Raw genomic sequence first — 25,653 nt, forward strand, 5'->3', positions numbered from 1 at the left:
CTTTGCTGGTGTGTCCTTTTCACCACTAGAAGAGACAAGGGCACTTGAGGATAACCCTGCTGCCTAGTTGTCTGATGGCCTCCCCCATACCTTGAACACAGGCACCGATAGCAACCGTTCAACATGGGAGGAGTCAAAGGCAGATTGGGGCTTGGGGGGTAGGGAATGCGTATACAATTTAGAGAATCTGATGGGGGCAATAAGGGCTGCTGTGGACGATATGGGATTGAGGATGGGGTGTGGGAAAAAATGTGATGCCAGTTGAGTGGTGACATGAGAGGAGTATGGGTTACCGACGACATGGAAAGTGACTCTGCAACTGACAGGATGTCACTGCAGGACACACATCGCTGGGCTGATATGGTTCCTGGGGCCATGTGCACTAAGAGCCTGCCGGCATTGCCCTAAACCAGCTGGAGCGTGTTAGAAGATAGGTCTGAGGAACCAGGTAGAGGACCATTGTGCAGTCCAGGTCTGAATGTTTTGGGACTATTACTCGATTCCTTTTTGGGGCAATGCCAGGAAGTGAAAGAGGCACTGGAGGATTTACTGATAGAAGATGTTTCGGAAACTGCGTGGATTTGCAGGACAAGCACGAGGTCATTGTCCATCAGCACCTCTAGTTGTTGCTTTACTGGTTTGGATGGTGAAGCCTAAAAGGAAAGAATCCCACAGAGCAGTATTTCACTTTTACTTGGATTGAGGGGATGTTTGGTCATCCGATTGTCAATAGATAGCCTGTAGGCAGGGTGCCAAATCAGAAGGGAAGTTGCTTGGGCATTACGTGTGTGTTGTCTGCATAAGTTGCTTAGGCCAAACAGAAGCATTGGGTTAGTTAAATAAGCTGACTCAGGTAAATATTACAGCTTGAGTGTGGCAGGGAAGAAGAGTACATATTTAATGTTGAGGGATACAAGCTTTTTCTTCACTGAATCAAATGACTGTCATGAATTCTGTACTTCCCTCGTGTAGTCAGGGAAGAGACCGATTCGATTGCCATTATAGGTGATTGGGCTGGTCGCCCTTGCCATGTGTAGGAGGGTGTCTTGGTCCCTGTAGTTCATGAGCCGGGCTATCAACATGCACGGTGGGGCACCAGGTATCGGTCTGCCTGTTGGAACTCTGTGTTCCCGCTCAATAGAGAAGAGGTTCAAGAGCTTTTTGGGTGCCATGGGGCCAGAAAGCCATCGCTCCCAAAATACTTCCATGGGGGGTCCTTCTTCTTTCTCCGGGAGTCCGAGTATGCAGAGGTTATTATGGCGGGATCTGCCTTCGCTGTCTTCTGCTCGGTTCTCTAGGGTGGTTTATGAGACATCCTCTCCAGTTGTTCTTCCATATCATGGCCTAGCTGTCCGATATGCGCAGTTCAGTTTCTCCCACACGCAAGGTCAAATTGCATGTGTCCTGTCTCAGGAAGGCGACTTCAGAGGGCAAGCCATCAATTTTTGGTTTCGACCAATATCCTGGAGTCGCCAATTGCGGCCATGATGTCTGTGAGTGATACTGTCTGGCTTGTTTCTGCATTTCCCCCTCGTCCATGGTTTGTCACGTGCCTAAGAAGCCGTTGCCGAAACACTTGTCGTGTAGCTGTCCATCTTGTTCTGCGCTGTCCCTTTGCGAGGCATATCTTTCATCATTGTCGCCCCACTGGTATGCAGTTGTTCAGGCTTCCTCTGCTGGATTGTTGGTCCCAGTACCCACGCCTGTGCACACCAGGGGCGTGGGGTGGAGTAGGGGTCTTTGGACCCAGGGGCGAAGCGTATGGTCCTCCTTTTGGGTCTGGGGGCATATAGGATCTGATGCTGGGCACACAAGGCCCCTGTGGTCAGAGAGGCACCCCCAGAGATGCCAAAAAGAGCTTGCCCATCGTTTTCCCAGGACCTGCCATTGTTTGTGGAGGCCCTCAGGTGCGACTGGAACTATGTGGGTTTCCTTCAGTCTCTCTCAGCCTGTCCCACCACACAGCAGGTCCAGAAGTTGTCCCGCAGCAATATGTTCAGGAGGTTCGGTTTTGTTGCCAAAGGGGAAACGGGAGCCAGAAGAGCCTTCCCTTGGTTGGCCACAGACCACCCCTTTACTGTGCGCTCACCACCATGGGGCCGGGTTGTCCCTTAGTGTCTCCATAGTATTTTGGTCTTGTGGTGCGTGCCCTCCGGTGCTCCCTATTCTGTTGCTGTCACACCAGATCGTTCCGGGGCTCCAGATGGCTTCCGCCGCTGTCGGGTGATCTGCCGGAGGGTTTGGGGGAGAGGGGACGGGCAGGGTACCAGCCCGAACCCGTTCCAGGAGTGTCACTCGCCCATCCACACAGGGCCGGGTACTTCTTACTGGGGGGGAGGGGTGAGTGCGCATCCCGGTCTCGCCCTCCTTTAGTGTCTGTCCCTCATTCAAGCCCCGGGTGTCTCATTACGCCATGGCAGAGTCGAATGCCCCCTCTCCCCTCGTGGGTCCCGTCTGTCTCCCCCCCAGCAGTAGGAGCCAGGCGGGGACTGAGGTGCTAGTAGGCCCTCTCCGTCAGTGTTGGTCCCTCGTTCGGGCTCCTAGTGTCCCGCCTTTCTCCGCATCCGGGTCGGATTCACCCCTCCTCTTATGGACCTTTTTCACCTCCCGCACCCCGAGGCAGGAGGCAGTGGTCAGGCAAAGACTCTTCAGTGTCGTTGCCTGTATGACAGCACACCCCGGGCAGGCTCTTTCTTTATTTGGCTGCGGTATGTCCCGGTGCGCAGTAGCTGCGGTCCGCTTTCCACCTCTTTCAGAAATCAGAATGGCGGATTGGCTCTATGCATGTCGTGCATAGTACTTCTGTGAGGCTTGTACAGCCCCGATTTCCTCCGAATTTCACAGGGTATCATGCAGAGACTTTCCCCTCTCTGCCCACATTAAAATTACTTGGACTTCCGAGCAGCAACCATTTCTTAAGGATTGTAGCAGCCCTGGCAGAGCAGCAGAAACTCGCGTCTGCATAAGCCGGCTGCTCAACAGCGCCCCCGACTCGAGTAAATATTGAATAACCAGGATGAGCCCTGGGAGTCCCAAAGGGCACTGGGTTTGGATAGAAGGGCAAGGGGGTGGGGAAGGTAGTGCACTATTTTTTGAATGACCAGCCACAAAGGAGATGATCCAATCGAGAGCCCTGTTGCCAATTCCATGCTGCTGTGGGGTGGAAATAATTAAGTGGTTGTTTCTATTTGTTAGGGAGAGTTCTCAGAAATGTGCTAATTCCCTTCTACCTTTGAGCCCCCCAGCTCTTTTAGCTGGACTTTAGGACTTTTAATTTCTAACCTGGAGAGAGTGAGACCTTTTTCCCACGCTCTCATGTATTTTTCTGTGATTTGGACTCTCTGTTTCTTTTGACTTTGGAGTCCGACAAACTCCATAGGCATCATCTTTACATTGTGTCACACAGCACCTTCAGTTCAGTGACACAGGAAAGTCTCCCAGATTTCCCAACTGTTTCCAAGAGCAATGAAGTGAAATTGACTTTACTTACACTTTGCAACTTTCTAGACCCAGCACACTATCTTACAATCGGGTGCTGGAGGGGTTACTTAGTATCCCCTTTGTCTAGTTTCTCATGTAGCATTCTTATGTTATCCTTTCTACAATTAATGACTGGTGGCAGTGGTTTACTTTTTCCAACCATTGTGTGTTTTTACCGCGGGCTGCAATTGCATCTACAGTAAGACACCCATGGGTGCCCATTTTGTAAAAATGGCCCTGGTCGTCTTTTTTTTGCCATTTCCTGTTAGGAAGGTCCTTCTTGAGATTTACTCTGCGCGCCAAACTTGGTTTGGTTCCTCTCTTTGTTTTGTCTTTGGCGGAATTCACTGGTGAAGCCGACTCTGGCTCCAGCATGTATGGCAGGGGCAGGAAGTGAGGGAGGCGCCCAAAACTCCCTGTGCCTCATCCCCTTGGTTACAGGTATGCACCCAAAGGTGATTGGTCAGCTGGCTGTCCTTGGAGGTGAGCCACACTGCTGTGTGAGTGACAGCTAGCCCGTGAATGAATGGTAGAAACCTGCATAACGACTGAGGCCCAGGAACACGGGATCTGCAGACCTACACAGGAACGAAAGCCAGCTGAGTCCAGTTTTATTCAAACCAAACGTACTGTAAAACTAAAGGGACTTACCTCTTGTCGTGAAGCCTTGCTAGTTCTCAGTTGATACTCGTCTTGGTTGCTTTGCACAGTTGCTTGCAGCTCTAGCTCTGCCCCCCACAACCCTCCCGGCTTGTGGCACTACAGTGATTTCATTTTGTGCAATACTTTTTGCTTACCTACCAGAAGTGCTTCAGTTCACCTACACTTTTTGCTCAATTCACATTGGCTGTCCTGGCTCTTGGAAAGACTCTTCTTACCTCTGACTTTGTGCTATAACTATTCCCCATGAAAGGGTTAATTTACTTTGCAATGGAGGGTTCGAAAAGTAGTTACCTGTTTAAGAATATTTGTTAACCATTGTTTCTTTCCCTCCTCTTTTCCTTTTGACACCACTGCTCTAAATAGACCAGTGATATTTCAATGTCCACAGTGTCCTAGTTATTTAAGTCACCCCAGGGTGTAGGAAGTATCTGTGTGCCATCCCCAATGGGTATCTACGGATTTATTGAAACCGAGTGTGTGAGGGTTTGAAGTATACTTTTGTGTTACATATATTTGCTCTCTTCTAAAGAAGGCCTGTTCAACTGACTGTTAAATTAATAAAGAATTGTTTAATCAAGAAACCTTGTGTGTGTTTATTTGGATACTTGTCACTGTGAATCTCTGTGCGATAACCCTACCGCTCACATTGACCCCTCTTGAGATAAGCCTGGCTGCTCAGTCACTCTACCAAATTGTGTATTACAGACCTGTACCAAAGGTTGGGTTAACAGTTGCCAAGAGGACAAGGCTGGTGCAGTCTCCCATGGGGTACTGCATACAATCTTGCCTAACACTATTGAAAACCACTCATAAACCAAGAAAGACTATTACACCTGTGGGTTGTTCACGTGATCCCCCGACTAGGATGAGGGCAGATTCTGTGCATATGCAGAGTTTGAAAACTGCTTGGTTTGTGTCAAGACGTTGAGTTGGGGTTTAGCAAACAATGTCTTGAATTCTGGTGAAACTAGGGGTTTGGTATAGTGCAGGTTCAAAATATTGCTGGGGTTGATGAGAGAATTTCTTTGAATAGAGCCTGTGGGTTAGGGTCTGCACAGAATTCTGCTTTTTCACTAGTGGCAACCAGTTCCTGGAAGTGAGAGGGTAGTAACTGTTTGAAGGTGGTGAAAGGTGCGGGATTCATTGAGTAAGCAAGGCAGAGTTGTGTGGGGGTGCAGGGAGGGACAATAGATGCCGGTTTTTAAGAAACCAGATTGTTAATCATAAGTTATTTATATAGCGGTTCGCCTAAGCGCTGCGCATAGAACATATTTACATACATTTGTCCTCCCAACCAAAGTTAGTACTGATATATCGACCTTGGAAGGATGAAAGGCTGAGTTGGCCTTACTGGGATTCAAACCTGTGACCTGTAGATCACACATAGATCGCAGCAGCGAGCACTCAACCCGCTGAGCTGTCTTACCAGCTTTAGTTACGTTTAAATGGCATGAGGGAGAACGGTCAGTTAGCTAAGTAATTATTGGGAGTAGGAGACAAGTGTATTGCAGACTGCTGGTTTGAAGATCTCAGATATTATTTTAAAGGCCTCCTTCGTAGAGCACTTACTTGAGGCAATCCTATCAGTCATAGGCCTGCTTAAGCTTACTCATCTTGCCTCTGTAGTGTCCTAGTTCGGTCTGGTAAGGCAGTTTACTGGTGCTGTAGCAGCCTGCATGCCATAACTGTTGTTTCCTCTCCTGTCAATCTGCCATGACTAGTGGGAAAAGCAAATTCACAACCCTTCACGAGAGGAGCCACTGAGCAGTTAATTATCTGTTCCACCTATGATTCATACAATAAGCCAGGAACAGCAGCCGGTGCTGACAAGCCTGCGTCATAGACCAAGGACAGGAATTGGTCTGGCCAGCCCGGCCCAAATGATCAGCTCATCTCAAGTTTGGAGCCAGTCCCAGCTTAAAACAACTGCCAAGCCCTGAGGTCCACCTGCTTACAGCGGAAAAATGTAGGCAAACAAGGGTGAAAAAAAAAGATAGCAGCCAGCATCCAAGGTGGTGGTTAGAGTTACTAGCAGAGCCTGCACGTGAAAGATGCATGAGGCATTGTTGTTTTTTTTTTTGTTAAGTTCAGACTGGGACAAGACTTTAGCAAGCCCACATTTAGTGAACGGGGTTAAACCCCTTAGGCTTAGCCTGAACAACCCAACGGTTTGGTAACCATGGCTGAGCAGCCAGGCTTAATCCAGGAGGGGCGAGGGCTGTAACGAGGCACACAGAACTCAGAGCATACACTTAATTCAAGGAAACACACACTAGTAGTTATATAAAGAATAAGTATTTATTTTATATACACTAAGAATTATAACATTTAGGGGGCGTGGCTATGGAGCCGTGGGATAGGTTGTGTGTCCTGAGGTGCGCTTGTTCCGGTAACATTCAAACGAGAAACTATGCATGAAAATCATTGCAGAGCATACCTTTGACAGCACAGATGTATGAAGGTGCATGGAATGCCAGCAAAGCGGAACCAAGGTGATTGGCACTGGGATTCGGGAGTTCTGAGCGTAAAGAGATACACTGTAACTTGAGGCTGACGAATCTAAAATGGCGGAACGCTATGGACAAAGAGATGTGCCACGGAGATAAGAGGTTGGAGCTGGACCGCCGCTCGCACTGGTGAAGTAAGCTGCCTGAACAGCAGGAGCAGTCCAGCGCTGACATGCAGGGCAGCGACCCGAGAGCCGTACAATGTGTCCCATAATAAGAGGTACGCAGCAGGAAGGAGAGCGGACTAAGGAGCAGAGATGGAGTGCACACGAAAATTCTAGTCAGCCGGGACCCGCGCGGTGTGCTGCAGGGACTAACAACTCTCCCCGGGATGGATTGTAACTAACATGCTCGCTAACCACTAGGAATGTGAAATTGGAACACACGGACAGCTGTTCATAGATACACGGCAGTCAGATGGCCGGGGCACCCGTGTGGAGGGATACGAAGTGACATTTGCAACAACATCAGAGGAGTGGGGCGGGCTACGTAGCCACTGGAATTAATGCCGGATAGAGCAGCGGACAGGTTGAATGCTGCAACCAATATTGGGAGTGCTGGAGGAGCCTCCAGTGCTGCGAAAATTGTTGTAGTGGCATGGTTCTACAGCGAGTCTGAGGGGAGCTTGATGGAGGGTGCGCAGCATGTGTGACAAAAACTGAAGAGAGCACGTAACATAGGCGGCCAGCAGGAGACAGTCTGGGAGCAGGTTGGCCGAGGCCTGCGGATACAGTGGGCTCCTTTGGGACGGACTGCGAGGTACCTTGCTGGACGGAGGTGAGGCACCTAATCGTGATGCTGCAAGAAATAGAATAGATACTGTAGCGCTGGCAGGGCTTCCTGAGAGTTCCATCGTGCGGGCTGGCTGCGCAAAGCTGATGCGGCCAGGCGCCACGGGACAGGGATCAGCGGGAGCGGCCACCCGAACGCTTCCTTGTGTGGAGAACAAGCGCTGCACACCAGAACTACAGGATACATTGTAGCGGGAACGCAAGGCAACATTAATAGCGGATGCCCGACTGGGATGCTAGAGTTCGGGACGGCCACGCAGAAGACGGATGCGCGTGGGATTCGAGCTGGAGGACAGAGTATTGTGTTTCAGCAGAAAGGGCAGTTGATGCAAAAGGCGGCTGATCATTAATAATATCAGCAGCTGATAACGGTGGAATCGGGCACCTGGTAGCAACGGCTACTGGAGGACACATTAACAGACCACTGGGCTGGCACGGTGATCTTGTGCTCCTAGTGACAACAGGGAGTACAATATTAGGAGCTGGGGGCACTCTGGGGGCTGAAGACAAGCAGATGACCCCCGAGGAGTCAAAGAGCCAAAAAGTGGACGCCACCATAAAGAGGAATGGCGTATAGGGTGGATTATGTAAGAGAGACTGCTGCGGATACAGACTGCGGTGTGAAGAGTGCAAAGAGCCGGAAAACTAGGTGATCACGATAAGGGAAAAGAGTGGTCTCCAAGACGCAACAAGACAATTTGAAACGTGGGAGGACACAACCCACTCCAGGAAACAGCCCAACAAACACAAGCCTATACAGGGGCTCCTCTGGATAATTGCCCCAGACCTGGAGCGATACACTGGTGCCGCATCAAAACAGAGGAGCAGGATGGATACACCTGAGACCAAGCAACCTCAGACACATAACTGAGGCCGCAAGATGGCAGGGCGAGGGGCCGTAAGCAAGAACAAGAACAAACAATCCACAATGGAAGCATTCGCCAAGACGCAACAATCTCCTGCGACCAGATCGCCCAAAGGCGCGACAGCAACGGTGGAGAGCACCGTAGCGACTGAAAATCATCAGATATTAGCAGCCCTCACGGAGCTGAAAGACTCATGGAGGATAGCGATGTCAGACTTGCGCACTTCCCTGGAGGCTAAGATAGACGCAGTAGGCATAGAAGTCACCCTGCTGAGACAGGATGTTAGGGCGTTGGAAGAGAGAATGAGCAGCCTGGAGAGTGCGGTAAAAACCAACACAGATACTAGCACCAACAATGCAAAGGAGGTTCACGTACTGAAGCAACAGGTAGCTAACCTGGATAATCGTGCGGAGGAAGCGGAAGGGAGAGCAAGAAGGAACAACATCCGCGTGGTCGGCCTGCCAGAGGGGGAGGAAGGCCAAGACCCTACAGACTACTTTGAGAACCTACTCTTTCAAGAAATAGGGGCTGAAAAACTCTCGCAAGGATTTGCAGGGGAGCGTGCACACAGAGCCCTTATGAGGAAACCGAAGCCTGGGGCCCCTCCCCGGGCGATAATCGCAAAAATACTGAACTATTAAGATCGCAAGAAGATATTGGAGTACTTTCGTAAAGGGGGAACGATTGAAAGGGCTTCAAGCACCATCACAGCGTATCCTGACTATACAATATTGGCCCAGAGGCAACCGTACAGCTATGTGGCAATCAAAAGGAGGTTACGCATGGCTGGAATAAAATGCATGCTTCTGTACCCCGTGAAATTGAAAGTGCTGCACAAAAGCAAGATGTACTTTTTTGATACTCTGGAAGAAGCAACGTCATGGCTGAACCTTCAGGGTTGCCAAGAACGAGATACGCAGCAGGCTCAAGAGGAACACGATAAGTGATTGGGATATTGCATGTATATTGATATGACGCAGAGCGGGTAACCCAGCAGTGACTATGATAGAGATTAAGATTAAGGGGTGCGACCGAGTAAAGTTGATATTTGGCTGGGATACCTTTGACTGTGTCGAACTTTAGGGACTGGAATATAGCAGCGCGTATACATACGTAAATTGAGTAGCAATGTGTGGTTGAACTGAAGCAAACAGGAGCGGCAGGACGAAAGCAGCCTACCCTCCGAGCAATAGTAGTAGTTGTAGCAGGTTAGCCACTAGGGCGACCTCACCCTGCGGAGCTGCGAGTACAGGCGTGAGCCAGAACGAGCTAGATGTGGGGGTGCCTGAGATCCAGGGATGGAGCTGGGCAACAGTTTAGAGGGGTGATGTTGGGGATGGGACTGGAGGTGGGAGGGGGGGAACGGGGAGTTGGGTGTGTTTTTAGTTAAGGGGAGTTTAAACCGGGGAACAAGCCTATACAAAATGGAATGGAACTTAGATTTAGACTGCACCTGTGGGAGGAGGAATGGAACTCGAATAAGCCATGAGGGACCTTAAAATAGTTACATGGAATGTAAGGGGGCTCAATAGTTATCTAAAGAGAAATAAAGTCATGTTGTACCTGCGTAGGCAAAAAATAGACATTGCACTGCTGCAAGAGACCCACCTGACACGGGAGAGAATGGATACGATTGCTGGGAAGTGGAAGAGGGTGATGGTGGGCTCATCATATTCTGCCTATGCCAGGGGTGTACTTATTTGGGGTGGCGTCCCATTTCAGCGGTTGCAAGAGGTAGCTGAGACAGATGGGAGGATGGTTATAGTGAGGGGACTGGTGGAAAATAGGGAGATAAGCATAGTAAATACGTACGCCCCGAACCAAAACACAGCGGTGTACATCAGAACATTGTGTACTGATTTGGGGAGGGGACTTTAACTGCGTACTGAACCCAAGGGTGGACAAATCGGATGGGAAGATGGATAGACCTGACCCTGCCGCCAAACCGCTACAGACATTGCTATGTGACTTTGGTCTAGAAGATACATAGAGAGTGAGACACCCCCGGGAGAGGCAATATTCGCATTATTCTGCCCCACAGCAGATACACACGAGGTTGGATTATGTCTTTACTACACCTGAAGTAATAACAGAGATTACACAAATAGAATATAAAGCAAGGGTCCTTTCGGACTACTCGCCCCTGATCCTCGGATGGCAATACTGCCCCCCGAGAGCGAGGATTCTGACATGGCGCCTACGAGCGGAAGCACTGAGAGACCCCTTTTTTAGGGAGGACATGAGGGAGGAGATTATAAACTATTTTGAGATGAATACTGGCAGTGTGGACTCGGCAGGAACACTGTGCGAGTTCTTCAAAGCTGCGATGAGAGGAGTAGCTATAGCAAAATCTAAATGTCTACAAGGTGGGATTCTAGCCGATCTACGAGAGACGGAGGAGAAACTAGAAGAGGCTTTAAGTGGTGAAGATGGCACTGATGAGAAATTAGAATCGATACTCATGCTACAGCAAAAATGTGCAGAGTACTGGGATAGATTGTGTAACCTCAATTATAAGAAATATGGAGAGAGACAGCATGCGGGAGGTGATAAACCAGGGAGACTCTTGGCGTGGCTATATAAGAGCGAGACCCCCAGAGTCACAATCAGGACCATAATGAGTGAATACGGCAGCGTAGCAGACACCCAAGAGGAAGTTAACCAAGAGTTTGCTGACTATTATAAGCTATTATAAGGAGACGATGGTAAGAGCAGTCGCGCTACGATAATAGAAACACTGGAGGACATAGGATTGCCAAAGATAAGTGCGGAAGAGAAAGAGGAACTGGATGCACCAATTACCCTAGAAGAACTGGGGGAGGTGGTGAGGCAGTTGCCTACTAGCAAGACCCCGGGGGCGGATGGACTCCCAAGTGAGTTTTATAAAGTATATATGGAAGAGGTCCTTCACCCACTGTTAGAAATGTTAAATTAAGTGTTTGAGACGGGAAGCTTGCCAGAGTCACTGAGAGAAGCCATTATAATACCGCTTCCCAAACCTAATAAGCCTGGGTACAGCTGCAGCTCCTATCGACCTTTGTCGATGTTGAATCAAGACAGCAAGATATTAACGGCTGTCTTGGCAAATAGATTGAAGAGGGTTACTGGTAGACTAATACACCCAGATCAGACGGGTTATGTCCCAAACAGGAACATCTCTAATAACCCTAGACGTCTCCAACGAATTATCGAGAGCGGGAGCGAAAATGCAGGAGAAATGGCAATTGTGTCCTTGGACGCAATAAAGGCCTTTGATTCAGTCAAGTGGCCATGGCTGCTGGTGGCCCTGGAGTGCTATGGGTTGGGGCCTGGATATGTACGATGGGCAAAAATACTGTATAGCGAACCACTGGTTAGAGTCAAGACTGGATCAGTGATATCGGAAAGGTGGCAGCTTCGAAGGGGCACCAGACAGGGATGTCCGTGGTCTCCAATGCTCTACATACTGGCCCTGGAACCTCTAGCAATATACCTGAGACAACAATGACACCACAGGCATTGAGGCGAAAGGGGACCGACATCTGATCTTCCTATACGCAGATGATATGCTGCTGTACTTGCGGCACCCGGAAGAAAATCTTCAATACATTTTAGAAGTAATGGAGAGATATGCGGGGTTGTCTGGTATAGCGGTGAACCCCCAGAAGTCCAGCATGTTCTCACTAGGTGGGTACAAAGGGATTCCATTGGAGCAGTTACCCGTATTGCAGGTACCATGGACGGTTAGTACATTTCGGTACTTGGGGATAGACATATAGCACACAGTGGAAGAGGAGCATAGGTGCAACACGGAGGTGGCCATTAAAAAAATTGAAAATTGCATGCGATTCTGGGGGAAGTTGCCCTTGGCTATGATGGGGCGGGGAGCAATGCTCATGATGGTGGCCCTGCCTTGGCTCCTACACTACTTTGGGAACATACCATACATGATACCTAAGAAGTTCTTCACCAAACTGAACAGTATGTGCAGGGATTTCCTGTGGCATGGCACGCGAAACAGAGTGGCGCTGTGGAAGCTACAGAATTTCTACGAAAAAGGAGGGATGAAATTGCCCAACTATGAGGTTTATTATGTAGCGAGCCAGTTGCAGTATGTTGCCAAATGGCTCTCTGATGAAGAGACCTCTGAATCCAGGCTGTTTGGACGAGATTGTGCACCATTTTATTTGAAAGAGATGATGTGGGTACCCAAGCCAGAAATGAAAGGCGCCTTAAAATGATGTTACTAGGGTGGAAGATGTGGCTTAGGGGATGCCAGATGATGGAGAACCCGTCCCCATGCTCCCTGCAGGTACCACTGGTTGCATTAACAGGGGCAGATGAACAGCTAAGAATGATAATCAGAAACCACCGGTTGGGTTAGCAACAATGGGTGATGTTTGGCGAGACGGTTCTATCATTACCTTTGAGGGGCTGCAGGAAGAAACTGGGCTGCATGCGGGCCAGTACATTACGTATCACAGAATGGTACATAGAATCACGGGAATATGGCCCGAAACGGTGCTGGCAGAAGACCCGGACGCCACCATAGATATGATATACGACATAGCGGAAGGGGGCCATGAGATATCTAGAATATATGAGATGTTGATGTTCAAAGTGGGGAAGGAGGTCACACAGTTGAGACTAGATTGGGAAGCGGAAGTAGGAGCCCCGATGGAGGATGGGATGTGGGAACGGGCTCAGGGGTATCACAAGAAGGTATCTAGAAATGCAATATTGAAACAGATACAACTGTATATTACGCACAGGGCATATATGACGCCCCAGAGGATATCGAGGTTTGAGAATGCAGGACGGCAAGCATGCCCCAAGTGTGATGAGGAGAACGCGGGCATGGTGCATATGTTCTGGTAATGCCCGGTCATTGAACGCTTTTGGAGTGACGTAGAGCGGAAACTGGGAGAGAAGGGGGTCAAGATTGTAGTGGACACAGTGTGGGCCTGTTTGTTGGGGGGGTTCCCAAGATCAGAGAAGCTAAAGCATGTGGGTAAACTGAAAGATCTGGCATATGTGCTTGCAAAGAGGAGAATCGCTATGGGGTGGAAGACATGCCACAGACCGAGAGTGGAGGAGTTGTGGAAAGATTTGCAGAAATGGGCAGAGGCAGAAACCATGGTATGGCAAGAAACGAGCAATGCAGGAGGGGAGGAGGAGACAGAGTCCCTGATGGCCTGGAAATCATTAATAGCAGAGCTGTTTGGGTCAATACGAGAACCGGCAGAACCAATGGATGGGGAGACCCTACCACAGGACGCAGAAACAAGCTCGTAAGGGGGTTGGGATAAGGGAAGCAGTGGCTAGTAGTAAGCAATGTACAATGGAACTGTTGATATATGTACTGCCTGTTTGGTTTGTATTGTTTGGTTGAATTTAATTAATAAAAATGTTTTATAACATTTAAGCAAGTTAAGTACTATCAGTAGTATAAACACAGACTATGTGCAATATCAGAACATTTGTAAGGTAAAATAAAAGTTGCAGAAACATCTGAAACAAGCATGTACACTTTAGACCAACTTGTGTAACTTTACTTAACCAGTCTTAGGAAGTCCAACCCTATCCTAGGTGAGTCTTACAAGTCAAGGGGGCACTGGTGATCCAGTGACCAAAGCTGGAGAAGAAAAGGCAGGTAAGCAGTGGACAAGGCAGAGTCCATGAAGATTTCTTAGTTTACAGCAGTGGTCAAGTCTACGAAAAGAAGTAGTGGAACTATGTTCCCTGCCGGTCTGCCCCGCTCCCCACAAACCCCATGCCTGCACCCCCTCCCACACACAATCCAAACCCCCAAATAAACACTCCTGCTATTTAAGGGACTGTTCAGTGCAGTGCACTGAAGTGCAAGCTTCAACTTATTCCTACACTTTTATTTTAAAACTAAACTATTCCGGAATGGTTTCCTTTTTAAAATAGAAATATAGGAACAGCGAAACTGAAAAAATAAAAAGTATGGGACCACAGCTCCCGACCGCTCCCACCCACTTCCACCTCTTTTTACAGGTGAGTATCAGTTAGGTTTCCTTTGGGTAAGGAGCTCAAAGGGTTGTCTACCCCTATGTATCTCAATGTAAGCCTGGGATGGGATGCAAGTAAAAGCTTAATTGCAACCCTACGAAGCACAGGAACAACAAAGCAGGCCCCATGTATGGATTAGGGGCTGACAGTACCCAGTAAGCGAAGAAGCTGGTGCAGCAGGACGTGGACAATTATTGTTTCCTCCATTGTTCTAGAACAAAACATTTTACTGGGCAGTAAAGAAATAAGGGCAACATACACATGAAAAATTCTAAGCAATAAATTCCATTAAATCAGGTGTAGGCATAAAATGTGGATATTTGGTCTGAGAACAAACAATCCTCCTCCACAAAACCTCAAATATACACGTACCTTTGTTGCAGAGGTCGCACACGTGGGCGGGCCCTTCGCTATGCACCTTCATGTGATCTGTGATGTATGCTGCGCTTAGAAGCTTGCCACAGATGTGGCACGGCACCTTCTCCTCATGTCGCACCATATGCGCCCTCAGCCGGTCCTTGGTAGCAAAGGCAGCCTGGCATGACTGGGGATGGAGAGCGAGGGGGGGTGGACGAAGAAGGGAAACATAACTTGTTAGGTACTGCTTTCATTGCTGCAATTTTTTGTAGCATCGAGATGTCAATTACCTTCACATTAGGCACTTTATAAAGTATACCCGCAACACAATCACACTGACTGTTTAGTAGCAGTAGTAAAAAAACACTGTTTAAATAAATAAATAATCTTTCCCACCCATTCATATAAAATTATAATCCCACGTTGAATGCCATAAACACGTGCCCTACCATTCATCTCCCCATATCTAGACTATTTAATTGCCAACATCTCAAGGATGTTCATCACGGATCGCTGTTTGAACATAAGCTCATTTGGATTGTCATGCTGAGGGTGCAGGAGACAAGCTTCTTCAGCTACAGATTTAATTTATTCAAGAACTCACCAGCCTGCTCCCCTTCCATGCAGTATTGCGAGCACAGTGCTCCTGCCGGCAACGGGAGACGGGCCGCAGTGAGTCACGTGCCGTGATCACGTGACTGCATCACAGACTTTAAAACTGCACTGCAGACACCCTTGCGGCGTAAGCCCTGGTGGCAGAAGGGCTGGTGCTGTTAGGCGGTTTGGCTGGGTCTGGGCTGTGGTTTCAAGACTTGTGGTGATCAATATTTCAAGACGAGAGGTCATAGAACCATGGCCGAGGGCGGAGAGGGTTTACAAACACCTACGCTCTGCAAAGTCAAACTGGTAGATGAGACGGGAATTGCCACTCTCCAAATCGTAAGCCTAGACTTCTCAGAAGGCAGTAATCTGTCTGCTATTCTACCACACAATGCTCTAGACTCTGGTCCTCCACTGAACGTAACAGAAAACACAAGAAGAGAATCAAGGGATTGCTCGGCTTCGAATCTGCACTCAAACACACACGAACAGCTCCCTTCAAGAAGACCTTCAACAGAGGAACTCACGGCCAGCAAGATAACTTTTACAGCTTTGCATTTTGTTTTAAATTCCTTGGTGTGGGTTTTTGAGGCAACAAAGGGAGACATTCAAGTACACACTGGAATTTTGTTAGAAATATCCAAAGATTTCGATTTGTTTGAGTCCTCGATAGTGGGACTTACCAACGCCATAAACAGTGCAATCCTACCAGCAATAACATCACTGGCAAGAGCTTTAGCATCACAGAAAATGGAGATAGCCGAGATTAATACTATGCTTCGGAGTATAATTTTGGAAGGAAAAGAAACTAAATCAATGCTACAAAACTTTATTCTGACCTAGGGAAACGTCAAGGGGCATGAACAGCCTCCACCGGTTGATCCCTTGAAAGAACAATCCCCCTCCACTTGGGATGATACTCCATTATTCTTATCAGTGATGGAAGAGTTCTGCCCCTTAGCACAATTGGCAGATGCTGTTCCACAAGATGAGGTGATCGGTATAGGAGATGAATCCTTTCTGAAACAAAGCGATATTGAGGAGGAAGGGAGCCTTGCAGAGGAAAGGGCAGGTCAAACATCTCAAAGGAGGAGAAGGGTGAGGAAAAAAACAAAAAAATGCAAGAAATAAATCTCGACAGCTCTCCAGACAAGAAAAGAAACCTAAAAACATGAAGGCAAAAAAATCAAATAAGACTAATACAAACAAGTTCATTAACAATTTAGCCAATCCATCAAAAAAACAAAATAAAGAGAAGACAGATAAAGGAGAGAAACCTCCCTCAGAAACAGAAATGGAGTCCCCTGATGTGGAGGAGTTGGGGAAGAACAAAAAGAAGTTAAGCGCCAAATGGAGGTCCGACACTAAAAACGTGTCTAACAAAACAGTAGGAATACAAACAGAGCAAATAGACAATAAAAATCCGGAGAATGCGACTGGCCCAGTGGTGGGTATTCTTCCACCACTGAAAGCTGGGAAATCAATCAAATGGGCCCCAATCTTTCTCCCTAGAGCTAAATTGGTTCCAATAAATCAGCCCCAGTCAGGAGCCCCCGCTTTAAAAATAGCTCTGATATTTCTTCAAGGACCAAAAAAAGACCATAAAGACAACAGAAGCCTGGGGGAAAAGAGACGAGAAAACTAGTGGGAGCGTACCATCAATTCGGGCACAAGGAGACCGGTTAACATCGGCACCATTGGAAGAAGATCCAATATATAACATTCCTGCAGAGCAAACGAATCATAAAGATATTGAATCTAGAAAGCAGGGGGTGCAAAACGAAAGGACAGAAGGGGAATCATCATTGGGTAAAACAAATCCTTTCGCAGCCCCGCGACTCTGGTTCATTGGTCACAAAGACAAAATTAACTGTAAATACTTGAACAGAGGGGCACTCTTGATGCTCTTTAAAAAAATACCAGATCTATATCTTTTTTCATCAAATGACATTGAGTATGTTAGATTTCCAGAGCAACAGGAGACCCATCTGGTGGAAGTTGGGTTTACATCTAAGATAGGGGCAAAGGCAATCCTGGGAGCGGCAGGCCTTTTACAAAAACAAGGTATAACCATATACGAAGCCATGCCATTAGATACCACGGTTGGGGAAGGAAGGGAGGAGGGAACAAAGGAAGGAGTGAAAACAAAAAATGACAAAGTAAAGGAAATGTCAGCTGTAGCGCATGGTAAAATTGAGGGGGACAAACTGACAATGCTGGCGCTACTTCTGGAGATCATAACACAGGTCTGCAAGAAACTGGGTGTGGGCGAGACATGTCTTTAGTTGGGAGAGCATGAGGGTGGTAAGTTGGAACACGCGGGGCTCCAGTTCTTTTAGGAACCTCAAGATGAGAGCTGAGGTATTTGGCAAGAACGACCTGATTCTCTTACAGGAGACATGGTTAGTCAACGCGCCAGAGTTAGAGGGCTTCAATATAACCACCATACAACCTGCAACGACAATGGGGAAAAGGAAGGCCAAAGGGAGGCTTGCTACTTGCCTGCAATGCCACTCGTTTTAAAGATGTGACAATAATTTCGGATGAACAAGAGGGGATTTTGGCTGTAAAATGTGTGGTAGCTACAACGAAAGGGGCGAAACAAATAGCAGCAGTAAATTTATACTGGAATCCTGCGTGTTCAAAGCTTGATGTATTTCTGGATGCCTTGTCTAGCGTGTTGGCTGAAATAAAACTGGACCACCCCGAAGCACATGTTTTGGTGGCAGGGGACCTGAGCAGTAAAGGGAGAGGAGCACCTAAATATAAGGCTATCTCCTCAAATGGAAAGGTTTGGGGATCTTTTTTTAGAGATTGGGACCTGAAAATGGGGAATGGATCTCTGGAAGGTGACATTCCTCCAGCAAGTACATGGTCTCGGGGAGCATCAGAATCCATTTTGGACTATATGTTCATGTCTCCAAGTATGTTCAATCAATGTGAAACCATCGGAGTAAAAGGAGGCACAAGTGACCACAAACGATTAGAAATGTCAGTTAAATGGCAAAGTGTAAGGACAGTAAAGAGGTGGACAGAGCACATAGTAGTAAACCATCAAAAGAATCGGCTAGTTAAATACAATAGGGAAGGAGTGAAATTGAACAAAGCCTTGGATCAATGTAAATTAAGCGACAGAAATCTGAAAGATATGTGCAATCCTCATGTTTTCCACGATTTTTTGTGGTCATTTGCGGCCCACAGTCTTGTGCTAGGTCAAATGAGAAAAACCCATAAGCACACATTTGACGAACATACTTGGGAGCAGAAATGTGAGATGCGGCGGTCGATAAGCGCCATTAGAAGGGAGGAAGCGTTAAATCCATTAAAGAGGCCAAAATAAAGTCCATCAAAAGCAAATACAAACAATGGTCGAAAAAACAACGAATGTCCCGCGCCCAGGAAGACGGGGAAACCATGCTCAAGGCCGTCCTAAATAAGAACTCACAGAATTTTTGGTCTTTAATGAACCAACAATATATGGACCAAGCCGGAGCATTGTCAAATATGGTCACCGAAACAGAGTGGATAGACTTCCTCTCGAAGAAATATGCAAAGTCGAAGGGGGAGCCACCTTTTCTCATCTCTGGTGGCCAGTGGACTTTGGACATAACGGAAGAGGATATCGATGCCCTAATAATGAAATCCTCGGCCGCAAGGGCCGCAGGCCCTAGTGGCTTAACATATCCAGTCCTGAAGGGAACCCCTAAAAGGTGGGCTAGTCTCTTAAACACACTGTTCCATAGGATATTGGGGCTTAAAAAGATCCCGTCATCTTGGAAGTCGGGAATCATAGTCCCAATTTTCAAAAAGGGGGATCGAAGAGACCCCCTAAACTATAGACCAATCACACTCCTCGATGTGGAAAGTAAGCTATTCACCAGCCTACTGCTGAGAGACTTGGAAGCTTGGGCTGAGGCAAACAACATCCTCCCAAAGCAACAGACAGGTTTTTGAAAGGGACACTCCACATCTCTCAATGGCATAGTACTTTCCGTCCTCTGTAACAGCAAGGCAGGTGGGCAAACTTCACGAATATATGGTGCCTTTATCGATCTATCAAGCGCCTTCGACTTGGTGAACCGGGACAGACTATGGTCCAAATTAAAAGGTAGGGGTGCCCGACCCAACTTATTGATATATTGGTCTCCCTGCATGAAGAAAACACGGTACAAGTAAAGTTGAACCTAGATGGGCTCTTATCAACCCACATCCCTGTGAAGAGGGAGGTGAGACAGTGGTGTATGGTTGCTCCCTTCCTGTTTAACTTTTACTTAGCTGACTTTGGACAGGAGATCGATACCGCAGCACTGGGCAGTGCCAAATTAGGCACAAATGCAATAAAGTGGCTCATGTATGCTGAAGATATCGTCCTCCTGGACAAGACACCAGTGGGCCTTCAGAGGCTATTAAATGCCATAGATCAATATATGAAAGATAATGACCTTAAGGTAAAGCTGGACAAATCGAAAATCGTGATTTTTGGAAAGAAAGGTGGTAGAGAAGGCAAGTATTGCTGAACAGTGGGGGGTAAACGAATACCAGTGACAGAGGCGGTAATTTGCTTGGGTTATACTCTGTATGCAACAGCAAGAGCCTGTACACTATGGTCAGAGATGCTACAAAAATGCACCCGATTAACGGCCCAACTGCAGAAAATGATTAAGCGATATTGTAGGTTTTCTCTCCTCCCGGCTATCCGTTTCTACCGAGCAAAGATCATTCCTGTCCTCTTATATGGTTTAGAGGCAAAACCATTGGCTTGGTGGATGGATTGGCAGAAAATAGAAGGCAGGATTTGGAAAAAAGCCCTAGGTCTACCAAATAGCTTACCAATGGCCTGCTTGCGTTTTGAGTTGGGCCTCTCTTCACTTGGGGTGCAGGCAAATTGGAAACTTCTATCACTCTTTAATCTGATAATTAATCCAAGGCGTAATACACTATATGAAGATCTACAGGTTCACTTGAGCCATGCTTCGGTAGGGGTACTGTATGATTTTTAAAAAGTATCCCAAAAAATCCTTACCAGATGTAATAGCGACATGGATACTCTAACCGCAAACCCCATGAAGATAAAGAGGGAGCTACTATTAACAGATTGGATAATGACAATTGATCACACACGATCCTCTATAGTGGCACCCTCATTTTTCCCAACAGACAAGAGACTTACGAGCCGATTCATGGAATAATTAGCGCGGCGCAAGTGGGCAAAAACGTGCGATTCGCAGTGGAATAGCGAAAATCGCAGTGCAATTGCAAAAATCGCACGAAAAGCAGCGCACGTCGATTCATGGAAGGCCGTGCGCGAGAAAAGCAGCGGATGTGCGATAAAAAAGTGCGCGGCGCACGTTGGCGCACAGGCCATCTAACAGCGTGCGCCAGGTCACAGCGAAAATCGCACAGGCCACAGCGAAATTCGCACATAGCGCGGCGCACGCAACAAAAGTAGGCGGAACACGGGCGTAACACTCGGAATGGGGAACAACTTGCCAAAACGTGGGCGTCACGGGGGAAGTACAGGGCACAAGTGCACGGAACGCCCACACGCTCGCCTACAACACGTATTCATGGAATAGAATAGGGGAAAAAAGCGCACGCTCAAACCAGCGCACAGGCACAAACACGACCGCCACAAGAAAGCAGGCGGTAGCGTATCTGCGGCTGTAAGAAATGTGCGCCAAAAGGTGCGCCAACAAATAGCACCTATATACTGCCATGATGAATGTCCCATACTGTGGCCCTCCAGGAAAAATGACGTGCAAAGGGGTACCCACAAACACGGACACCCGCTGACAAAAAATACATGTGCGTGTATACCGGGGTGCGCGGGAAGTCTAACACGCGATTTCAGCAGGGTACGTGCATCACAGGGGTTCGCGTGAAGTTTCACACGCGATCGGGCCTGGGGGAGCGGGCTACGTGTATTACAGGGGTTCGCGTGAAGTTCCTCACGCGATCGGGCCTGGGGGAGCGGGCTACGTGTATTACAGGGGTTCGCGTGAAGTTCCTCACGCGATCGGGCCTGGGGGAGCGGGCTACGTGTATTCCAGGGGTGCGCGGGAAGATCCAGGGGTGCGCGGGAAGTTCCACACGCGAATAGCCTGGGGGCGCGTGTATTCCAGGGGTGCGCGTGAAGTTGCACACGCGAATAGCCTGGGCGCGTGTATTTCAGGGGTGCGCGGGAAGTTCCACACGCGAATAGCCTGGGCGCGTGTATTTCAGGGGTGCGCGGGAAGTTCCACACGTGAATAGCCTGGGCGCGTGTATTTCAGGGGTGCGCGGGAAGTTCCACACGCGAATAGCCTGGGCGCGTGTATTTCAGGGGTGCGCGGGAAGTTCCACACGTGAATAGCCTGGGCGCGTGTATTTCAGGGGTGCGCGGGAAGTTCCACACGCGAATAGCCGGGGGCGCGTGCATTTCAGGGGTGCGCGTGAAGTTCCACACGCGAATAGCCTGGGGGCGCGTGCATTACAGGGGTGTGCGGGAAGTTCCACACGCGAATAGCCTGGCCGCGTGTATTTCAGGGGTGCGCGGGAAGTTCCACACGCGAATAGCCTGGGCGCGTGTATTTCAGGGGTGCGCGGGAAGTTCCACACGCGAATAGCCTGGGCGCGTGTATTTCAGGGGTGCGCGGGAAGTTCCACACGCGAATAGCCTGGGCGCGTGTATTTCAGGGGTGCGCGGGAAGTTCCACACGCGAATAGCCTGGGCGCGTGTATTTCAGGGGTGCGCGGGAAGTTCCACACGCGAATAGCCTGGGCGCGTGTATTTCAGGGGTGCGCGGGAAGTTCCACACGCGAATAGCCTGGGCGCGTGTATTTCAGGGGTGCGCGGGAAGTTCCACATGTGATTTGACAGTGTGGGTCCTCCCAGGTGTACCCTGTACACCCTCCACGGCCCCTGCAGGCAGCCCACACCACAGGGGACTACCCTGCATCCCTGGTCATGTCCCGCAGGCAGCCCACCCACCATGGGCATGCCCCCCAGCAAAGGCACATGTCTCCTTGAACTAATGAACACCAACTCATGTCCCCTTGCACCCCCACCCCCCAGCACTGTGGGGCACCTGCCAGCAGGCCCCCACCCATGTCCAACTCATGTCCCCCACCACCCCCACCCCCAGCACTGTGGGGCACCTGCCAGCAGGCCCCCACCCATGTCCAACTCATGTCTCCCACCACACCCACCCCCCAGCCACCAGGGTCATCCTCCACCAGGCCCCCACTCATGTCTCCCACCACCCCCAAGCCACCAGGGGCACCCTCCACCAGGCCCCCACTCATGTCTCCCATCACCCCCACACCCCAGCAGTGCAGGGTCACCCTCCACCAGGCCCCCACTCATGTCTCCCACCACCCCCAAGCCACCAGGGGCACCCTCCACCAGGCCCCCACTCATGTCTCCCACCACCCCCACCCCCCAGCCACCAGGGGCACCCTCCACCAGGCCCCCACTCATGTCTCCCACCACCCCCACCCCCCAGCCACCAGGGGCACCCTCCACCAGGCCCCCACTCATGTCTCCCACCACCCCCAAACCCCAGCAGTGCAGGGTCACCCTCCACCAGGCCCCCACTCATGTCACCCTCCACCCCCACCCCCCAGCCACCAGGGGCACCCTCCACCAGGCCCCCACTCATGTCTACCCCCACCCCCCCTGCCACCAGAGGCACCCTCCACCAGGCCCCCACTCATGTCTCCCACCACCCCCAAACCCCAGCAGTGCAGGGTCACCCTCCACCAGGCCCCCACTCATGTCACCCACCACCCCCAGCCACCAGGGGCACCCTCCACCAGGCCCCCACTCATGTCTCCCACCACCCCCACCCCCCAGCCACCAGGGGCACCCTCCACCAGGCCCCCACTCATGTCTCCCACCACCCCCAAACCCCAGCAGTGCAGGGTCACCCTCCACCAGGCCCCCACTCATGTCACCCACCACCCCCACCCCCCAGCCACCAGGGGCACCCTCCACCAGGCCCCCACTCATGTCTCCCACCACCCCCACCCCCCAGCCACCAGGGGCACCCTCCACCAGGCCCCCACTCATGTCTCCCACCACCCCCAAACCCCAGCCACCAGGGGCACCCTCCACCAGGCCCCCACTCATGTCTCCCACCACCCCCACCCCCCAGCCACCAGGGGCACCCTCCACCAGGCCCCCACTCATGTCTCCCACCACCCCCACCCCCCAGCCACCAGGGGCACCCTCCACCAGGCCCCCACTCATGTCTCCCACCACCCCCAAACCCCAGCAGTGCAGGGTCACCCTCCACCAGGCCCCCACTCATGTCTCCCACCACCCCCAGCCACCAGGGGCACCCTCCACCAGGCCCCCACTCATGTCTCCCACCACCCCCAAACCCCAGCAGTGCAGGGTCACCCTCCACCAGGCCCCCACTCATGTCACCCACCACCCCCACCCCCCCAGCCACCAGGGGCACCCTCCACCAGGCCCCCACTCATGTCTCCCACCACCCCCAAACCCCAGCAGTGCAGGGTCACCCTCCACCAGGCCCCCACTCATGTCACCCACCACCCCAGCCACCAGGGGCACCCTCCACCAGGCCCCCACTCATGTCTCCCACCACCCCCACCCCCCAGCCACCAGGGGCACCCTCCACCAGGCCCCCACTCATGTCTCCCACCACCCCCAAACCCCAGCAGTGCAGGGTCACCCTCCACCAGGCCCCCACTCATGTCACCCACCCCCCAGCCACCAGGGGCACCCTCCACCAGGCCCCCACTCATGTCACCCACCACCCCCCAGCCACCAGGGGCACCCTCCACCAGGCCCCCACTCATGTCTCCCACCACCCCCACCCCCCAGCCACCAGGGGCACCCTCCACCAGGCCCCCACTCATGTCTCCCACCACCCCCAAACCCCAGCAGTGCAGGGTCACCCTCCACCAGGCCCCCACTCATGTCTCCCCCCACCCCCCAGCCACCAGGGGCACCCTCCACCAGGCCCCCACTCATGTCTCCCATCACCCCCACACCCCAGCAGTGCAGGGTCACCCTCCACCAGGCCCCCACTCATGTCTCCCACCACCCCCAAGCCACCAGGGGCACCCTCCACCAGGCCCCCACTCATGTCACCCACCACCTCCACCCCCCAGCCACCAGGGGCACCCTCCACCAGGCCCCCACTCATGTCTCCCACCACCCCCAAACCCCAGCAGTGCAGGGTCACCCTCCACCAGGCCCCCACTCATGTTACCCACCACCCCCACCCCCCAGCCACCAGGGGCACCCTCCACCAGGCCCCCACTCATGTCTCCCACCACCCCCACCCCCCAGCCACCAGGGGCACCCTCCACCAGGCCCCCACTCATGTCTCCCACCACCCCCAAACCCCAGCCACCAGGGTCACCCTCCACCAGGCCCCCACTCATGTCACCCACCACCCCCACACCCCAGCAGTGCAGGGTCACCCTCCACCAGGCCCCCACTCATGTCACCCACCACCCCCACCCCCCAGCCACCAGGGGCACCCTCCACCAGGCCCCCACTCATGTCTCCCACCACCCCCAAACCCCAGCAGTGCAGGGTCACCCTCCACCAGGCCCCCACTCATGTCACCCACCACCCCCACCCCCCAGCCACCAGGGGCACCCTCCACCAGGCCCCCACTCATGTCTCCCACCACCCCCAAACCCCAGCAGTGCAGGGTCACCCTCCACCAGGCCCCCACTCATGTCACCCACCACCCCCCAGCCACCAGGGGCACCCTCCACCAGGCCCCCACTCATGTCACCCACCACCCCCACCCCCCAGCCACCAGGGGCACCCTCCACCAGGCCCCCACTCATGTCTCCCACCACCCCCACCCCCCCAGCACTGTGGGGCACCTGCCAGCAGGCCCCCACCCATGTCCAATCCATGCCCCCCTGCACCTGGGTCCCAACATTCCCCAATCATGTCCGTAATGCCCATCCTCCCCTGCCAAAAGGCCCAACCAACTATCACACCCACCCACATATCAAAGGCAATTACATGTTACACCCCCAATTTAAATAATGCAATTGAACACATGTCTGTCACACACAATGGCTGCAAGTGAATGACAAAACACCCAACATGACATGCCTGAAAGCAATGAGATGATACGACACATTGAAGATTTAAAAAATAATATGTATTTAACAGCAAGTAGAATGGAAATGAAATAAGAAAAAACACAAAGCAAATCAAACAAAACAAGATGAATGTCCAAGAAAATAATCTGAAAAATTAAAATAAGCCAATGAAGAAGATCATCCTGGGTCCATGAGCCCTACCAAATTAAACCTAACTATGACTACTAACTAAAAAGTGAACTATATACAAAAAAGTGGTGCATTGTCCAATCGCAACCAAAAAAAAATCAAAAA

At 50.8% G+C, this 25,653-nt stretch overlaps 1 protein-coding gene across 2 annotated transcripts in view; it reads right to left on the reverse strand.

Annotated features, from left to right (window-relative positions):
- Positions 1-25,653, reverse strand: part of MAZ (MYC associated zinc finger protein) — a 202,895-nt gene that overhangs the window by 93,891 nt on the left and 83,351 nt on the right. For both annotated transcript variants that reach the window (XM_069652022.1, XM_069652021.1), the window contains exon 4: positions 14,695-14,866. In XM_069652022.1, coding sequence (XP_069508123.1) covers positions 14,695-14,866 — 172 coding nt within the window. The remainder of the gene's footprint in view (positions 1-14,694; positions 14,867-25,653) is intronic.

The sequence above is a fragment of the Ambystoma mexicanum genome, chromosome 3p, assembly GCF_040938575.1.
Source record: "Ambystoma mexicanum isolate Mex_15411 chromosome 3p, UKY_AmexF1_1, whole genome shotgun sequence".
Classification (NCBI taxonomy): Eukaryota; Metazoa; Chordata; class Amphibia; order Caudata; family Ambystomatidae; genus Ambystoma; species Ambystoma mexicanum.